The sequence below is a fragment of the Lonchura striata genome, chromosome 8 (genome assembly GCF_050655825.1).
Source record: "Lonchura striata isolate lonStrDom1 chromosome 8, ASM5065582v1, whole genome shotgun sequence".
Lineage (NCBI taxonomy): Eukaryota > Metazoa > Chordata > Aves > Passeriformes > Estrildidae > Lonchura > Lonchura striata.
Window position 1 is genome coordinate 4,303,325 of NC_140710.1, and position 20,465 is coordinate 4,323,789.

Below are 20,465 nucleotides of genomic sequence, written 5' to 3' on the forward strand. Positions count from 1 at the left end.
GCGAGAAGCCATGAGAAAAGCGGCACGCTGGTGGCGGCGGGGGCCGTGAGGGGGGAGCGGCGATGGCGGAGCCGTGCCCCGGCCCCACGCGTGGGCAGTCCCGCCCCGAGTGCCCCCCTGGCCGGGGAAAGCCCCGGAGCCGGTTCTCCCCCCGGAGCCGGTTCTCTCCCCGGAGCCGGTTCTCCCCCCGGAGCCGGTTCTCCCTCCGGAGCCGGTTCTCTCCCCGGAGCCGGTTCTCCCTCCCGGAGCCGGTTCTCTCCCCGGAGCCGGTTCTCCCTCCGGAGCCGGTTCTCTCCCCGGAGCCGGTTCTCCCTCCGGAGCCGGTTCTCCCTCCGGAGCCGGTTCTCCCCCCGGAGCCGGTTCTCTCCCCGGAGCCGGTTCTCCCTCCGGAGCCGGTTCTCTCCCCGGAGCCGGTTCTCTCCCCGGAGCCGGTTCTCCCTCCGGAGCCGGTTCTTCACCGTGCCTGAGCGCGGTGCCGGGGGCTCTCCAGCCGCTCCGCTCCGCTGGCCCTCGGGGCTGCCCCGGGGGCGATGGCAGCCTCGGGACGGGCAGACGCGCCCAGCGCCCCCGCCCCGAGCGCGGCCAGCCCCCTCCTCCGCCGTCCCCATCTCCCTGCCCAGCTGCACAGCGGCGCTGAGACCCCCCAGCCCTGCGAGAGGAGGAGGAGAGGAGGAGGAGGAGACCGACCCCTCATCAGCCGCGTTCTCCGCCGCACACCTCCCTTTTCCCCTCCCTCTGGCCTCAGCGCCGCGCTGGCGGGGCCGGAGAGGGCAGGCGGCGCGGGAAGGCGGCTCCGCCGGCATGGACGGGCCATGTGTATCCTGAGGAATAACAGCAGCTGCTGCGCCCACGATGGGGAGCAGAGGAATGCGAGGAGGAGAGGGCTCGCTGGGGCAGGTGAGAGCCGGTCCTGAGGGCGGCGCGGCGGCTCGGCGGGGCGCGCTGCTCCTCCTGCGAGCGGGGACCCCCTCCCCGCGGCTTTTCTCCGAAGGAAGTTTATTCTTTACCCGTCCTTCCCCGCTACCGCTCGCTCCCGTCCCCCCGAGGCGGGGAAAGGGCTGGGATCCCCTGCGAGTCGCGGGAAGTTGCCGGCTGCGGGGGGAGAGCGCCGTGCGAGGCTGCCCCGCACCCAGCCGAGCTCTGGGGCAAAGGGCTGGGGGCGCTTTCGCCATCCCCCGCAGCGGGGCAAGTAAAAAAAAAAATTTAAAAAATCGAGGAGGGAGCCACAGACGCGATGCGGCTGCGGGATTCCCCCCGGCCACCCCCGCCGTGCCCGGGGGTCCGTGGGATGCGCCGCTCAGGGGAGCCTCGGCCGCTGCCGCCCCGCAGCTGGAAGCGCCGGTCGGTCGCGGTGGAGCCGCGGGAAGCGCCGGCCGGGGGCTGGGAGCCGGCCGGGGATGGGGCTGGGAGCCGGCCGGGGATGGGGATAGGAGCCGGCCGGGGATGGGGATGGGAGCCGGCCGGGGATGGGGATGGGAGCCGGCCGGGGATGGGGCTGGGAGCCGGCCGGGGATGGGGCTGGGAGCCGGCCGGGGATGGGGCTGGGAGCCGGCCGGGGATGGGGCTGGGAGCCGGCCGGGGATGGGGTTGGGATGCGGTTCGGCTGCGCCGGCGCTGCCCTGCCCGGGAAGGTGCGGCAGGGCCGGGGAACGCCGCGCTGAGGAGCGGCGGGGAAATGGCAGCCGGAGCGGGGCTGGACGCGCGGAGAGCGGGGCGAGCTCGCCCTGCCCAGCCCTTTGGGGATCCTCTGGGGACCGCCCGCAGCCCCCGGCCCGCAGCCCCCGGCCCGCAGCCCCCGGCCCGCAGCCCCCGGCGCTGGCCAGCGGTGCGCGGTCCAGGGGAGCGGCTGCAGAGTGAGCGCTTGCCTTAGGGGTGCTGCAGGTTCGTGCGCCTCTCCTTTACAGCCCCTGCTTCAGGGGAAATCCCGACAGCTCCCCCGCGGTCTGTCGGAGGGTTTTGGAGTGCTTTCTTCTCGGGGTTGTGCACGGCCACCGAGTCACCGGGAGCAGGCAGCCGGCAATGAAAGTTGGGAGCGCTGCGGTGGGCGCAGATGCTGCTGGCAGGCTGGAGCAGGACAGCGGTGACAAGAACCCAGGAGGGCCGGCAGGACAAGCACAGGACTGTGAATTCCCCAAAGCCAGCTCTTCTTTGGTGTTTTCCAGGGTGTTTCACACGCTGGGAGCTCAGGTTCATGAGCGGCACATTGAATGGTGAAGTGGGAGACTGGGACCGGTAATCATAGTAAAGAACAGCAGATGACAAAGCTGGTTTCTGGGCTGGAGAGTGCTGGAGCTTGCAGACGGATGGGAAGTTTTTAATTTCCCGACGAACTTCTTCATTGTACATTTCAAACCGGCTAAGTCAATTTCCAGGTCTCTCCCCGAAGTAGTTTCAAAAGCAAAGTCCTTGGAGCTCTTTGCCATTTGTCTAAATTCTGAATGCATGTCTGTAGCGTTTAATCATGTTTATTGTTTTCAGCCACTCAAACGGAATAAAAATTACTTATCGTTGACGAAGCTTATCTCGCAAGCTGTTTCACAGTATGTTTCCATTGCAAGACACAGTGCTGTGTTAAACTACTGATGCCTGTATTGTTTATTGTTCTTTCATTCCCCACCCTCACCCCCCATAACACCAGTATCAATCTGTTCCTTACTGCTCTACTCAAAAATAATGGAGGAGCAAGTTTTCACCAGTTTGGTATTTTCACTCGTTGCTGAGATTTATGTCTTTTATATTTGCTCTTAAGCTGTTTTTCATTCAGTGCGCTAAAGGCAGCTGATGTATTAAAAAAGGAATCAGGGCATAAAGCTAAAAGGGACTTTCAAACTCCTGAGCTAAAACTGTGTATGGAATTAGTGCTGGATCCACAGCATTATTTATTTGTTTATCCACATGCATAACACCTTCATAAAGCATAAGGTCCCTTGTCTCTTTGTCATTACCATTTTATGTCATTACACAGCTTAAATGCACTATTCACACTGGTCTAGAAGTACAGATTTATTGTTTGGAGTATTTTGATCTTGGACTGTACCTCATAGGTGATTTTGCTGCACTTTAACAGTGTCTCAACACAGTGATGGAGGACACCATCATGTTTTCTTGTAGGATTACCTTTGGGACCTTAGTGACTGCACACATCAGTGGTTTCATCTTATGAGGATTGAAATTGATTTTCTTCTTTTTCTTTTTTTTTTTTTTTTTTTTATCTGAGCCAGTGAAAGACCCTGTGTATGTCCTTTGACCCATGGCCTCACATGATGAAGTGAAACCACTAGTGGAGGATGTAGACTTGAAGTAGCTGCTACTAAAAAGTAGAGGTATCAGAATGAACCCCTTGTCCTGGTGATCAGCCTGTGTGATTCTTTGGGCAAGGCCCATTTTTTTAAATTTGCAAAATTTGTAAAACTGCTGCATATATGTATCAAAATAAATTTAAATCACAAGCGTTATGATACTTTTTTTAATACTTCTGATGGGTCCTTGCTCAAGCAAAGGACGATTGACCATTCCCTGTCATCCATAACAGGCCTACGTCTCTAAAGTATTTTATATTTCAAATTTTTGCAAGGTATTTGTGTTGAATTTAGCAACAGCCAAGCACAGCAACTAAATATCAGTGAGGTGGGAGAACCTTTATTTTTACAACCCTGTTTGCATTTTAAAGTGATAGCAAATACTAGAAAGAGGAGCACGATTTTCTAGATGTTATAGTTCAAATTAACTTTTCCAGTCAATATTTAGTCAAGGTCTTGATGGTTAAAGTTAACTGTCCAAGTCAATGTTTAGTCAAGGTAATGACTTGGTTTTTATAAACACTACCCAAGCATTCTTGCAGAATTAATCAGAGTTGCTTGCTCAGCCAATTACTTAGGAATAAAGCTCTGTTATTACTTGGTCTCTCATATGTCCTGTTCTGTTTGGTGTTATTTCAACAGTGCTTGCTTTCAGCCCTTCTGTGGCTTCCTTCTTACAGCACCAGCTCTCTCTTTGAGGCATTTATTTGCCTGGTGGTTTTGGGAGGTGAAGGAAGACATGCACTAACCTGTTTTTATGGGTAGGAAGATGAAGTGTGGAGATGCCAGGTGCAGGCTCCCAGAAGGAAGTGCAACATACAGTGCAAAAACAACATTTATTTACATCCAAGGAAGTCTTCAGGAGCCTGTGCTGAGCAGCTCCTTGTGCAGTGCTTAGGAACAGAGGAGCACTTGGGATAAAGCAATCGTTAACAATGTATAAAAACCATTTTGGTGTCTGGGACAAAAGTGATGAAATTGAGAATTGCTGGCATTGGTAGTTACAGTGAAAGATGGAAGGATGTTGTGATTTGGGAAAGAACTGGAAATCTGTATTGTGATTCTTCATTTCTTGGCATCAGTTTAAATGGGATCTTCATTCTTCCAGGATGGCACTTCAGTCTCTTAAACTGATGTTACAATCAGTCTAGACTTCCATTGTAGCTGTGTTTTTTTCTTTCTTTCTTTTTTTTTTTTTTATTTAATTGTACCACTTGCAAATGCATTCCCTGCAATTACATGGGTATTAGAGTAGATATTCATTAGGATTTTACTAATCTGAACCTCAAGTGCTGTTCTGCAAATTTGCCAGCCTTTGTAAAGCAGTGCTTGACTTCATCAGCTGCACTGTTTTATTATGAGTATTTTGATACAGTAGAATGAAAAGCATATATTCTAAACCAAGTAATTAATCAGATTGAAACATTTTCATTTTCAGACTTTGATTTGTCACAAAGAGAGCCTGCAGCTCTATATTTTCCCCTTAACACTAGTTTTTGCCCAGTCTAACTGCAGCCAAATGACATTTTATGGTGGTGGTTTAAGATTCATCCATGAATCAATCTTCCATTTCTGTTTCAAGGCAGGAGAATTGTCACAACTTAGAAAAGGTGAGTAAACCCAACCCTGTGAGCTCCAGGAAAGATACCTGTATCTATGTATTTAATCTTACACCACTGTCAAACACATTTTTAAGTATTCCAGGTGTAAGTAGTGTTTTAGATTCTTAACTTTGTTTATTTAAGTGCTTCAGCTACACATACAAATCCTCTGTCAGAACCCACCAGTGTGAGCCTTGCTGGTGACAGTGGGGTCTGTGGTGGATCTGTCTCAAGGTAGTGTCATATTGCAGAACCAGACGAGAGCAGGACCTGTCAGCTTCTGTCTCTTAATATATTTTTTGTGGAGTGAGAGTGAAGCTCATTCCCTGGGATGAGCCATGTGTTGCTGCAGGTGCAGAGGCTGCTGTGTGCCCAGCTGTGGGGGAACAGCTGGCCAAGTCCCAGCCCTTCAGACAGCTGCATGTCCTGACCAGCTCCATCCACAGCAGAGCAGCAGCCTTGCTGAAGGGCAGCTTGTCACATCTTGCTCTGGCTCAGTCCTCTCCTGAGATATGTGAAGCTGTTGACATGAACTTATGGCCCTTGGAGGCGTCAAGATTTCCTTCATTTGCTTATGGCATCAGGGGCTGTGGGTGAGCTTTTGAAAATGCAGTGTTCCTGAGCAGGAGCCTGCTGGGGGAGCTGGCTCCAGGCACTTCCCAGCCCGTGATCCTTTGCACTTTCTACAGTCATTCCATTACTCTTTGTTTAATCAGGATGCAGAGGTTTCTTTTCTTCAAGGTATTTAATTTTATCTATTTTCTATCTTATGTTTTATATTCTTAAGGATAAGAATATTTTCTTAGGTTTTAGCTATACAGAAGAAATTCCTTCCTGTGGGGATGGCACGGGGAAAAAGAGAAGCTGTGGCTGCCTCATCCCTGGAAGTGTCCAAGGCCAGGTTGGACAGGGCTTGGAGAAGTCTGGGATAGTGGAAGGTGTCCCTGCCCATGGCAGGGGGTCAAACTGGATGAGCTTTAAGGTCCCTCTCAACTCAAACCATTCTGTGATTTTATGGTATGTACCACATTAAAAAAATGGGGCAGTTGCTGTTTTTTTCTGTATTGAATTTTGTACGTCTCTCTGTATATATATTGATATATATATATATGCACAAATTCCTTAGCTGCCCTTTTACTACATAAGGATTTAGGTCTCCAGGTATTGCCAAGCAGTTACACTGAGAGATTCCCCACCCCTCCCACCCACAGTGATTGCTCTTGTGGGTAGAGGAGCATCAGTTTCTTGAGAGTCTTTGCAATTCCCTGAGCCTGAAGGCAAATGAATAGAAATTTAGTGGACCACCTAGTTCTTGACTCAAAATTCTCCAAAGAGGAGTCTGACCTAATTTATATTGTATTGGAACAAATAATCCTATCATGCATGTGTGCTTGCTGTTGTTTTTTCTTTTAGCAGGCATATTGCTGTCTTGCAAAAACTTCAGAATTAGATGTTAGGCAGTGTCCCTGTGGTTATGGGAGGTACTGTTCCTCAGTGAGTACTTACTGGAAAATTACATTTAGAGGATACTTGTGAAGAGGAAAACAATCCAGACAGAATATTAAGGCTGCTAGAATTATTCATACCTGAATGTACACTTGTTTAGTACTGAGGATAATCAGGAGTCCCCAATACAAAGTCTCCTTATTATTACTAAAGATGGAGCTGGAATCTCCCCAAAATGGTTTTTAACTGTCATCACATGTCCCTGTGATAGGGATTCTGGTGAGGTTTGATGTGGGTGATGTAGGGTTGCTGATTGTAGGGTGTTTGTTGGGGCCAGCATGTATTGAAGCTGGGAGCTGATCAGCATCCAGGCACTGCAGTGGTGGCCTCTTAAAGCAAATCCAGGTGTGCAAAGCCCTTTTTATGTTATTCTGTAGAGAGTAGCACCCATCGGTGTGTCTGTCCCAAGATATACCCCAAAGCTTGTCAGTCTATCTGTCTGTGTTCATGGTTTGGAAAAGAGCTGTCTAAACTTGCACAGGTTTATTTTTGGAAAGCTTAGGAAAGTTTTGAGTCTTCAAGATCATACCAAGAGTTACCTGGAAACAGTTCTTTGCTCTTGAATTTTTTGAGGAGCTTGGATTACTGGGAATGCAGTTGATGCATTTCATTGTTCCCATTTTACAGAAATGTCTTCTACCCTACTGACAGAGCAGTTACTCAGAGAACAGCAGGCATTAATATTGGTTGTTTCTTAACCTAAAGGATTATAATTTTTTTTCAATAATTGAAGTAACTGAGGGGAAAATTGAGACTGATTTTTTTTCCACCATTAAAAAAAAAAGCTGAATTTCTGTTCCTTGAGATGCAGCTCAATAGACTATGCTAAAACAGCAAAGGAAAAGAGCACTTCAACTTGTTTAACCTTTCCAGGACCTGTCAGCCTCTGCCTGAGACTGGCCAGAACCCTTCTCTTGGCATGTGCTTTTTGCCAGATTAACATGGATTGGGTCACTTGAATTCTCCCCTCACTGAGTTCACAACTTTCCTTTAATCCTCTCATGGTTTCTGTCAGGACTGATGGGGGAAAGAAAAGCTTCTCCTGTGTTTGGGATATTTTAAACAAATAGTTAGCATGAAGAATTTGTTTTACCATGTTTTATTTCCTTGTGTACAAACCAAATACTTCTTAACCTCTCATGCTTTGCTTGTGGATGTGATGGGGTAGGAGACTCTGCTCCCTTGAGGTTGGTGATGATGGGAACCCTGATAACTTGGTGCTCTAGAAGATTCCTGGTTTAGGAATTTCTAAGAACCTCCATAGTTAAGGCAAACAAAAAAGTAATTAGGAAAAAAAGCAAAATACTTCTAAACTTTAATGTAGCACAGCTGATACTCAGGAAATGTATTGCTCTTCAGTTCATCAGCAGACAATGCTGCAAATATTAATATTTCAATTTTCCCTTTCATTCCTTTATGTAAAAAATACACACTTGGTTTAGTTTTATTGTTACTGCTTCTTATGTCAGTTTTTTTCTAACTCTGAGGCTGATCAGCAAATTCAGATCTTTTAATGGCAAGATTAGATGACCTCTTAGGTGTTCATGTCTTAAATTTTAGCAGCTATTCCACAAATATCAGGGGTCTTCCCAGCAGGTGGATTTCCCCCCACTTTTTAAACATAATGGAGGTTTTCCCATTCTAGGACTTTAATTTCTGTAAAAGTGCATATATTTGAAAACATGTTTGTTGTGCCACAGTAACACTGAAAGTGTCACTTGGAAATGTTGTGGCTCCTGTTTAGGGTTTAAAACACCTGGTAGTTGTTTGCAATAACGACTCCACTTTTTAATTGCACTATAATTAATGCAAAACAAATCAACAGGAAGTGCTACTTCACACAGCGTGTTAACAGTTAGTTCAAGTTTAAAAACAGTAAAAAAAAAATACATCAGTGAGTTTAATAAAGATTATTTTATGAATGGGGTTTTTCTTTGTGGCTGCTGAAGTAATCAAATCTCACATTATGGCTTCAGGACAGTTTTCCACCCACCATCCCTGTATGATAGTTTTTATATATTCTGACCCATTTTTCTTCTTTCTGAAAACAAGAGAAATAAAATGTTTGAGAAGTCCTAAAGAGGATAACAAATTGAATTGACCACTTACTGTTCCTGGCATTCACATTTTATGGTCCTTACTCCCTAGTGATGGAGTGAGCTATTCACCAGCACTGCGTGAGAGTTGCAGCTGATGAAATTTGGTGAAGCTCTTTCAAATCAGAGCCACTACACTGATTTCCATCACATGAGGGCTTGTCCCCTGTTGCTGTGTTACATTTGTAGCAAATGCTAATTGAATTTGGTGCATACAGATCCTCAGAGAAAAGTGAGAATTGTTTCTGACCGAATCCCACTGTGCCAGGCTTCAGTTTCTGGATTTCAGGGCGGGATGCTCCCGGAGAAAACATGAAATCTTCTTTATGCTGTCAAGCAACACCAGAAAAATAACTCTGCTGCAGCCTCAAAACAGGTCTGAGACTTCAGCACTGCTGAGTTTGGGCTTGAAAAAGAACAGCAAATGATTTTCATAAGGGATCTCTGGTTGGAGCTCTTTATTTTTTCATGGCAGGACTGCTGGTCCAACAAGCTTCCTTGTATGTGGTTGTCCCTTCTGAATGTAGAATTTCTCATGTTTCATTCTTGCATAATTTGTTCTGTTGGATTCTCAGGTGAGGTGAGGAGATGGCAGAGGGAAGGCTCTCCAAGGGATGCTTCTGTGCCTCAGCAGTCCTTGTTTGTTAACTTAGACACGATGCCCAGTCCTGACAGCTGGAATTTAGATGAGAAGAATCCTGTCCTCAGTCACTGGATTCCAGCTGCCTTTTTTCCAGGGAGCAGAAATCCAGGGGAGCAGATTGTGCACATCAAGCTTCAAAACATTGCTCAGGTTGTGCAGAGAAGTAACTCAGTTCTTTATTGCAAAGATCATCTCTAGTTCAGAGAACAGACTGCAAGTGACCCGTGCACATTGTGGGTGGCTGGTTCTGCTAATCACTGTTTTTAGATGGAGCTTTTTGGTGGAGATGGGAAGAAGGAGAGTGTTGAGAAGGAAAATTGCACAGGTAGAGTAATTGGTCTTGTGGATCTGGGAACACAAGAATAAGTTTTCCTGATGAAGACAGAATTGATTTTCTTCTTTGTGGCTAAAAGTGTGTACATAATTTGCAATGTAGCCAATGAGTAAAGCAGGTGTAACACCAATTTTAATGTCTGTATGGGATGACCTCTAACACTTTTTCTCCTTCTGGTGGACTAGGATTATCTTTGGTTGTTTCACAGTGATTATTTATTAATTAATTTATTAAGGAGACTTGTTTTGAGGTTGAATGGTAGTGAATATATTACCTTGTTTTCATAGGTGCACATATATTTTCTTGAGAAGACTGACAGTGGATTTTTCCAAGGTTATCTAAGGTTTGATTTCTTACAAGAAACAGGTATCCAGAAACCACCAGGAATTGTGTTGATTTATAGTATGTCTGGTTTCTGCTCCAAAAAATCATTTTGGAGATCAGTGTAGGTTCACTGTTGGGTGTTCAGACAATACTGGAAAAAAACCAAAAGAATTGCAGCAAGGATGTCTGGAGGATTCCTTCACTTGGGGCACGAACATTGCAGGTCTTAGGTGAAAATTTTCAACTTAAGACAAAGTTATAATAGGCAGGAATAGAAGTAGTTCATGACAGCTCTGTAGTTCTAACATTAATACAGCATGAAAAAGTTCAGCCTGGATTTCCAGCAGATGGTTGAAGAGGTTTGGCCACTGCTGGCACATTTCTGTTGGGCTGCTCTTTATCATTCCAGTACCACTGCATGAGACAAAATGCAGACATGACAACATCTTGTGTATTAATCTTGCTGAGTCCTAATTGTTCCAGCAATGGCTTCCTGGAAGAAGTTGGCCACACTGGATACATTAGGGAGAGAACAGTGCTAAATGTAATGAATTGTGTATTCAGATGTACTTCAGCTTGTACTTTACTTGCAAAAAGTGGAGAAAATCTCTGCCTGTCTTGAAAGTTAAGGGGAGAATGTCTGGAGGAAGAGTTCCAATGCTTCACAATTAATAATAGCACTTTGAAGAGAGGCTTTTAGCAGAAGGGGAGCACATAGGTTACAGATTAGTACAGAGAACAATGTAATTTTTGTGCTAATATGTTGAGATCAAATAACTCATTAATAGGAGAATAATTTATAAGGATGATGCAAGTAGGAGAATAAAGTTCTTCTAAATATTAATCTACTGCATATATTATTTATTGTGGTAATAAAAGGTTGAGGAGTAGACAAGGGAGAGTGAAATGCCTTGCAACTTCTAGTAGAGTTCACAAAGTGCTTTTTAAAATGAAATTTCCTTTAAATGAAAAATGCTGGTGTAACCTTTTGGTGAGGTAGTGGTAATAACTTGCAAAGTTTCTAAATGCATCTCTGTGCAGTAATGTGAGAGGAAAACTTCTGAACCAGGGTTCTCTTCTGCAGGCTGAACAATCCCAACTCTCTCAGCCTTTCCTCCCAGCAGAGCTGCTCCATCCCCCTCATCACCCTGGTGCTTCCTTATATATAGCCTTAGGAGCTGTACCCACAATTTAAAAGATAGAATGGGAAAAGCAGCTCAGGGAAGAGTCAGGGTGCAGAAAAGGAACAGCTGCTGTTACAGGTACAAGGTGTTACTACCCACAGCCTCCCTTTTATCCACTGAATAATTTTATATTTAACAGCAACTTGTGAAACAGTCTAATGATGTGTTGATAAACTGGAGTGGGACACATTTTAATTATCGTTTTTTTATCTGCTGGCCTACTTCTTCAGGAGTGTGAGTAGATGATTAGGTTATGTATTCTATTTTTGAACACTCTTTTTGTAGTACAAAGCCTCGCATGCTTCTGTCATTTAGAAACCTGACACGACTCTGAATCCCCTCCTGTGATAATTCTGATTGATCACTGAGGCTTTTAAGGCACTAACACCACCTGTAGAAGAATTCTTAGCATGTGACAGAAACGTGTCTTGCTTATTTTGGAGAAGTGGAGTGCACACACGTTCACAGAGATTTGTTAAACAGCTCCTTGTACATTTTTGCAATGACTGTAAGTTGGACTGTGTCTAATGGAGAATTCACCATTCTTTATTTTGTGAAAGCTTTTTCGTATGTTTTTTGTTCTTGTGTGATATTCTGGCACCTGTTGATGTTTGAAAGATTATTGCCACATTTCAGTGTGTAGTATTGGGTAGAAAATGGCTTTACTGATGTTTTTCCTGGAGTTAATCAGAGGTGCTGTTCCTGCCATTAGATAATCTTCATATATTACTGTTGATATGCATGTAGGAATGTGTTGTGCTTAATGTAAATAAAATGTTGCTTGACTTCAGTTCTTAGTTGTGGTGAACCAGATGTTTTTGAGCTCTTGTTTAGTGCTTTGCACTGATGTTGTGTAGCTGTAAATCTCACAGGAGTTCTGTCCCCCAGGGATCCACTTTTCCTCATGCCCAAGTGAGCAGTAAAAAAACTTTTGCCCTGCACAGAAACCTGTAAGTTCTGCACGTGCTTCCAACTTCAGTGTCTTCATCTCTATTAGACATAGGTAGAAAATGTAGCATTACTTTCTGAAATGGCCATCAGAGCTTCCTAATGAGACACTTGGATTTTTTTCCTCCTTTGACAGAATTAAATGTTACCTATTAACCATAATGCTTAAATTGATGAAGTGTAAAACTAGTGAAATGGGTTACAGGGAAAGGAAGTGAAAATATTATGAACCATATGCCCTAATTTATGTCTTCTTAGAAAATCCATCTAATGAAATTAAGTATTTGGAATAAGTCAGCGTATGATATTCAACAAGAAGCACAGAGGTAATGGTAGGATGATCTTGCTTTTAATATAGTAAGGAAAATAGAACTCCTTTTCTGGGGAGACACATCAAATCCTTTTGTGTTGAGATCCACGTGCATCATCAAAAACAGATTTTCTTTTCCGGTGGACCTACACTATTCTGTTTAATTGAGTAGCTGTGACAGCAGCTTCTGCTGTGCTCTTTGTGACCTTAACTAGAGGCAATGAGGTGCCAGCTCCTTGGGTCAGTTCTTAATCCCACTTTCCTCTCCTTTCCTCATGGCTCCTGATCTGGATGCAGCTCCTCTCTCATCAGTGATTGTCTCCATCCGCTCTTCATCTCCCCCTCCCATGAAGATGTTTTTACATCTTCACTCCCAGGCTGAACCTCCCAAGTCCTCCATTATTAAACAGCTCTCACAAATTCTTCTCTTCTGCTTCTTGTGATACAAGACTTCGTGTCAGAGTCAATCCCTTTTTTCTCTGCTCTGACTCCTCTGTTTTATGCATTCAAACTCAGCAGCTTGCTGGGTGCCTTGATGGAAAGATGAACCTCTTGCTGTCACTTCCACTGTTCTGTGTAATTTCAGTTCAAAGCAGTAATTAAAGAAATAGCCCATTTTCCAGGACAGTGTTTATAGGAGTGTGAATGCACATTTTAGTTCCTTCTGGAGGCTGCAAGGAAGGGTGATAGCATAGAGGGATTTTTGTATAATGGAGTCATTGTGGACAAATGTAAAATCTCTCTTTTTTTTTAAGTAGTTTTGAGCTTGAGAGTTTTGGTTTGTGGGGTTTTTTTTGTTTGTTCGTTGGCTTGTTTTTTTGAATTTTTTTTTTTTTTTGAGGGGGGGTTGTTGTTTTTTTAGTATTAGCAAGAAAACCAGGTCTGTGATATGAACACCAAATCCTACTCCCAGTTTCAAAACTCAGCAAACTTTTCAGATATAAGTCTGTCATGATTATTTAACGTGGTCAAAACACAGTATTTCCCTACAACCTAAATTTTGGAAGCAATTCAACCCATTCATCCCTCACATCCTGAAAATCACCCCAAACCAGATACACTTGACATGTAGAATTGTACCCTGAGCATTTAAAAATCTGCCAAGTGATTAAAGGGAGTGAGAAATGGAGAAATGTCAACCAACCTTATCCACAGGTGATGCTTCCTTCCCTGGTTTTGAGTAGAGAAAATGTAAATAAGTAATTTATTTAAAGGGAATTATTTAGCAATGTGATTGTTGATAGCTACATTATAAGTCAACTGCCCAGAATTTTTGGTGAAATTTTAGACCTTGAGACCAAAGGTGTAGGAGGTAAGTAGAAGAGTGGATTTTGTGCAGATTATGTACTCACTGAGGTACTCTGGTACTGGTTGGTTTAATCAATATAAAATGTGCTTTATCTGATGACTCCTGTGAGAGACAGCATGAGGGTCATTGATAGCAAGAGTTCTCTTGACTCTTGTTAATGGGGGAGAGAAGAATTTAAGCTACACTGGTGTTTGCCTTCTTATCTTTCTGGGAATAATCATGGTGTGCTTAATGACTGTACATGTCTGAAGCATTTTCTTTAAGTAAACAAGTTTGGAAGGTGTTTTGGAATTTAAGGGGAGGAAGATGTATAAATACAACCAATATTACTCTTCTTGGTCCCTTAGTAGAGAATTCAAGATGTGCAGATGCTAAGTCAGGGAAATGTCATCCTTCAAAGACACATGGAACACAAGACTGTGATAAAAGTGTTGTGCACTTTGAGGTACCTGAGTTACAAAGAAAACTTGTAATTCATGGAATTATATCCATGAGTCTTTTAATATATTCAGGTTGTTCTTTATTTCCTATAGAGTGTGGCAGAATTTGTCTCCCTGGAGGTGACTGAAGTAAGGCTGGAAAAATCCTACCTGATCTTTAATAGTCCCTCACACTCATGGTAGTACTCCAGAATTGTATTATCATTGGATAATTTACACTTAAATCCTTTCATCTCTGTGCTCCCACCTTAAAAAAATCCTTTAGTGTTATGGGGAGCCAGGGACTGCACACTTGAAATACCTTGGCCTTGTTGCCAGTTCAGTCTCACCTGCTTACACTGATTTATTGTGATTTTCTGTTTTTTTCTGAGGGCAAGACTGAAAAATACATTTGTCCCATTCTGGTTAATAGATTCAAGAAGTAATTTGCAGATCAGGAAACAATGAATCTCATATGATAAAAGCACTGCCTAGGTAATTCATAAGGAAGATAAACTTGTATTGTTAAGCTTGCACATTTTACTCTTATTTGTAGGCCATGTATTGCTCTCCTGTGCTTTCCACTATTAAGCAGAAACATTATTGCATTAGTAAAAAAGCACTGCTGCTTTGAGTGGCTTTCAGAACCACACACAAAATCAGATAATGCATTTTACTGAATTATGAAGAACTGTGTTATTTGTTTATAACTGCTCACTTAGTTATTGCTCTCAGGGCTCCGTGTTACAATTTAATCACTTCCCTGCATCTTGAGTTCTCCCAGTCTGGTGTGAGCAGCGAGGGGACAAAGCAGAGTGACTGGCAGCTAAATGTTTCCATCAGTCAGGATTCTGATTTATTTCTGTGAGCAGGAGTGTAGAGGAAATGAGAATGGCTGTTTTTTGTAAGTGATGTGCTGAATAGTCATCAGTTAAACACTGGAGGTCACACATAAACACTGAAATCTTGAGAAAGAGAAAAAAAAAAAAACCAAAACAACTGGAGTGTGTCTTGTCACCCTCACTGCACACAGGCTTTGGGAAGTGTGTGATGCTCAGCATGTCCTGAAAAGGCAGCACAAAGGATGAGTCTGGAATCCTTTCACTTACAGGGTTTTTCTCACAAAAGAAGGGATATGAAGCATTAAAAGGCAAGGTGTTAGGAATTCTTTTTTTGTCTAGTTACTATACACACCTGTGAAGATTTTAACTGTATTCAGGATTCTGGCATTGCAGAATGTTTAAAGTGGAGCCAGAGAATTGGAATAGGGCTGGTGTTGTAAATATCTGTGCAAATTGATCCTTTTTTGAGTTAAAAGTATAATTTAAATTGAGCAAATATAGGAGTAAAAACATTGGTGGAATATTATATCTGTGCTTTAAAAATATTCATAGGTATGCCTGAGATAGGAACAGATACATTAAAGTTTTCATTGCCTACTTTGAGGCAATAGAAATAATGTAATTTTATGTCCTTCTTAAAGTGCTGCTTTTAATCTGGAAAAAATAATTATTTTTAGATAGTCAAACCAATAAATACTCTATAGCAAACCTGACAGCACTAGATGATGTTTACAGGAGATAGAAAATTCAGCTTAAGTTTTTTGCTAATGGTTTATCATTCCTTTGGTATTCCATCTGAACTCATAGAGATATAAAGTCCCGAGGAAACCAGCAGATAGTTTTGAAAGAAATTAGGTCTTTCTAAGATTTTAAACCTTCAGAGCTCACTGAAAATCTGTGCTCAACAATCACAGCTTTTATAGCAAAGAAGATACCTTATCTATCAGGAGATTACTTTAGTGGGCTATTCCCTAGGAAGCCCCCTGTAGCCTAGCCTACATTTCCTCTTCTTTTTCTAACCTAAATCCTGAGGTTGTCAGACACTTTCATAAAATGTATGCACTAAAATTTGATGAAAAAATGTGGCTACATAGAGAAAGAACTACTTTAGGAGAAGCTTTTAGTGCTGACAATAGCGAAACTTTTTACTGTCTCATGAAAAACTGAAACTCTGTCTGCAGGGAGAGAGAGGGGGACTTGCCTCTTGGTCAGAGGAGAAATCTCTGGGTTTGCTGCTAAATGCTCTCAGGGGGAGTGAAGGTATCTGCAGTATAAAATAATCAAATATAAATGCAGCCCTTGCTATTGCAGAGACTGGATGGCAAAGGAGAGGCCCCACTTTTTGATTACACTGATTTCTGGATGGTTTATGCATCCAGATGAATTGAGATTTCTTTTGATGGTGCCCATTAAGACACAGATTTTGAGGCCTATTTTGTCTCTTTCACAGGGAAAGTGTATGATATGTTGATAGATGTATGATCATGATAGCTTTGGGAGATGAAGGAGAAGAGAAAATGTACTGTGTGCAGGAAACAGCTACTTCAGCATTTCTTTTCCCTCCCGTTTTTTATTCCTTAGCTAACATTCCATTCAGCCTGAATGCAGATCTGTTCTTAATGTGTTCAACTGCATTATTTAGCCCACCACTGCAAGCCAAATTGTTGTCTGTGGAGATGGAATTGCTAAGTTGATTTAATGGAGCTCTGTTAATCTGAAATTTCATTTATATCTTGTCTTGGATGTGTCTGTTGCCACTTCTTTGTGTTTAGGACAGTGTGATTTTGGCCAAAAGGCACAAATTTACACTAAGAGCAGCTCTTTAGCTCTTGGATACGTGCAAGAGGCTGTGGAGGAGACTCTTGGCTTGTGAGAAGCATTAAAACTTGCTATTAAGTCCTGTAGTGTCTCTGTTTGCAGCACATCGATCCCTTGGAAGCGAAGCCCTGAAGGAGCAGATCTCTGTTGTGCTTGTGGCTGTGAGTGATTACTGAGAAACACAGAAAAGAAAACCTGAGTGTTTTATTCATAACCTGCTTAGTGCCTGCATTCCTGACTCCTGCAAGGCTGGAATGGGAACCACCAGTTGAAAACACAACCAGCTGCTGGCTGCAAAGATCTGCCGTGGTTAAAAACACTGAGAGAGAGATATCAAATAGTCCCCTGGAAGGATAAGGAGAAGGATTACTTGAAAGAGGGAATTTGCAAGCCTGGAATGTGTTTTTCCCTACAGTATCCATTTCCATTTTCTGTGAAATGGCTTTCAATATTTAGGTTATTTCACATTCTGTTATAATCTCTTGGATGGAGATCAGATATGAGATTTATGGTCTGAAAACAGGTTGAAATGGTTCTTGATGGTGTCAGGAATATTTGCAAGGTTTTAACAGCTGATATGGTACAGATGAGTGGATAATACAAATAATAACATTTATTATCTCTATTGCTATCCCATTTCCCAGAATTGTGGAGGTGGATTGGAGCCTCCCTTGCCTTCATTTTCCCCCATGGTCATAAGCACTGTATCAAATAAGAAAAAAATCCCAAATTATGTTTAGAATGCGTGATAGTGGAGGCACTTGCAGTTGTCTGATGAGGAAATAGCAGTGGTGTGACTGGTTATGAGCTAGACAGTGGTGTTACTGGTCAAATATCAACACCTTCTACCCCTTTCTCTCTGATTCATTAAATCCACCACAAATGACATATTCAAGGTGAAATTTTAACGACAAATAATTGGCCTTGGAGGAGTCTGTGTGGCCCATGATTGGGAGGGCACTTGGACCTGCCTGAAGATGCTTTTTTTGGCAGCAGAGTGTGGTGATACAGATAGAAATGAGTACAAGTTATTAGTGGTTTAAGAATATTATGTGGGATAAAATTACAACCTCTCAGCTGTCCCACCTTCCTCAAGCAGTGCACCCAGTGATCCTTTCCAGATTGTTTTTCCTGAGGCCTGATCTGATGCAAGAGCAAATAAACTTTGGCTACTGAGCAAAGGAACCCTCTCACCTGACTTGAGGGGGATTTACATGGGCACTCAGACTTTCTGTAACAGATTTTTTGCAGCATCAGGCTTCTGTTTGCAGGATTCGGTAATGCATTTCTTAATGGAAGATGAAAAAGTTCTGTTGCCTGTGAAATGTTGAATGTTTAAAGCTTTCTGCTCTCCAACAGCTTTCTAGTTTCTCTTTGTTTCTCCATCAAGTCTTTCCCAAATTATTCTGTCTCCTCAGAGCAATCTTCAGCTCAAAGTGAGGACAGATTTGTACCTTGAGCAATTCAATGTCTTGAAGCTGAGATTTGTGGTAGGGAAAATATGATGTGATGCAAGGACAAAAGGTGGTCTTGCCCAGATTCCCATGTTTGTCCATAATTAATGTATTTCTTTCCTGTTAGTTTCAAAGGTTTTATTTCTAGTCAGGAGTTAAATAGACCCATTCAGTGTTTATATTTATGCAAATGATCGTTGTGTCACTCAGGTTGCAACATTAAAGAAAAAAAGCCAGATATTTTACATGCCTTTGAGTATTGAAGTGATTACATTTACCTACATCAAAGGGGTTGCTTTATTAATTAATTAACTTGGAGAAAAATGTCTAGTGACCCTCTGAAGGAATATCAATAGCTGAAACATTAATTATGTAAATAAGATCTGCCTTTACTGTTCATTATTCATCGTTTAACATGAAAATTACCTTTTAAAATAATGCTTCATTCATATATTTCAATAAATGTCTAGTCTGCTTAGCTTGTCACTTGGATCTAGATTTTGAGTCAAAAACTGCAGTGACATCAGACTTGGGGACACTTCCTTTGAGCCACCAACACCCAGTTCCTGATTGCAGGGCTGGCATTTTTTGGGGATAGGCTCACTGAGACAGAAAATGCCCTTTGGGAGTGAGTTCTTGCAAAATTCTTGTCTGGAGAGACAGAGTTGCTGCATTTCATGGGTGAGGAAGGAGAGGAAAGGAGCAGCAAGATACTTGCAGAGCCTTTGTGACTTCCCCAAGGTTTCAGAAGGGAGGCTGCAGGACCAGCCCAGCTCCAAGTCCTGTTGAGTTGTGGAATTGAATTTTTCACTGAGTCAGAGACAGCAGTACCAAGGCAAACAATACCTCAAGGAAAACAAGGTGGTTGGTGACTGTGATCTTGGGCATTCAGTAAACTTGCTGGTCCTTTTTACATTTGGAGGATGTGACTGAATCCCTCCTGGCAAGTGCTGCAGGTAATTTCATTCAGGTTATGAGAATCCTTTCCTTTTAAAGAGCTCTGCCTTTTTGTTTTCTAAAGTTTCACCAAGCATGTTAGCAAATTCTGATGAAGGATTCCTGGAGGGTTTTATTCCTTTTCACATTCTTAAAGACAACACACAAAGGTTTCCAGGGTTACTTCTTTGCTCAGGTAGCTGTGGGTGCACCTGTAAGAGGAGAGAGAGGAAGAGCTGTGTTTTATTCTCATAATCTCAAAGGCTGTGCTGCATGTAATCTTGAGTGCGCAGACAAAAAATAGTAGCTGTGCAGTCCCAGAAAATCCTTTACTCTCCACTCCCAGAAGAGCACCTGCTTATGAGCATAAGACTTTCAGATTGCCTTTTTTTAATGCCTCAGAACTCGCTTTGCCCATAGCAGGAAGGGCTGATGAAGAAATATGTGTGTCCCCCCCGCCCTTTCCCTTGTAGCTTGATGGATTGTGGAAGTCCTGATTGAAAATTCTAATCACAGCCTTGCAGTCCTTCAGATCACAACCCCTGACAGTTGATTCACTCCTTTTCATGCCCGCTGCCTCTGCTCCTGGTGTCTCGTCTGCATGAGTCTATCATTAGCACACAAAGCATGATGGATTGGCCGGGGTACCTCAGTCCTCAGAACCTGGGAAATGCTTCTCTTTCAGAATCAAAGAACCTGTGTGTGACATCGGCATGAATGAGAGAAGAAAGTAATAATACAGTGCTGGAGGTGCCTGTTTGCTGCCACTGTTTAGAGGGGAAATGATGTATTGTGGGGACTGTAAGTACCTGGCCTGTTTGTCTGGGGTTTGGCTCCTGGCTGGGAACGATGCAGAAAATCTCGGGTGTGGAGCAGGGCATGAGCTGAGACTGGCACGTGCACAGCAGTTATAATACTGTTTGGAAATCAGGGCTGTAAACACTTCCAAAATTCTGCTTAAAGTCCAGCCTGTTAATGAAATGATTTAAGTTTCGGTAAGATCTGATGGCCAAGATTATTACAATTGATCATTATTTTGATTCTGACTGGACTCGGTTCACTTTGGTGGATTCTCTTCTACAGACCCTTTCAATAGGAAACTTTTGCAAATGTTTGCATCTTGCAAATGCCTTTATTCATCTGTGTGACTTGGCATTTAATGTTTCAGTGAACAAGACAGTTAAGTTTTGGCTCCAGTGAAAGATTGATAGGAACAATTTTCGAATGTGGTATCACAACAAAGTGAAAATATGTCATGTTCAAATACTGAGCTCTGATGCGTCATGTGGTCTTGTAATAAATGAAATAGCACTACCAACGTGACAGATGTGCAAGAAAATGGTTTTAAATTTATGATGATTAATTTTCAAGATGAACTGCAATGAAAAAAATTGTTAGTAGATACTTAAAGAAGGTAAGGGGAACCAGCTTTCTGAAATGAG

At 43.1% G+C, this 20,465-nt stretch overlaps 1 protein-coding gene across 33 annotated transcripts in view; it reads left to right on the forward strand.

Annotated features, from left to right (window-relative positions):
• The window catches only part of DAB1 (DAB adaptor protein 1), a 418,779-nt gene that overhangs the window by 275,221 nt on the left and 123,093 nt on the right, over window positions 1-20,465 (forward strand). For 5 of the 33 annotated variants that reach the window (XM_085586163.1, XM_085586167.1, XM_085586169.1 and 2 more), the window contains exon 1: window positions 653-897. The exons of 14 other annotated variants lie outside the window; for them this stretch is intronic. In XM_085586163.1, the coding sequence (XP_085442289.1) occupies window positions 813-897 (85 nt within the window). In that variant the 5' untranslated portion in view covers window positions 653-812. Of the gene's footprint in view, window positions 1-563; window positions 898-5,986; window positions 19,825-20,465 lie in introns of those variants that run through there. 14 more of the 33 variants (XM_085586165.1, XM_085586164.1, XM_085586171.1 and 11 more) reach the window with 8 other exon arrangements.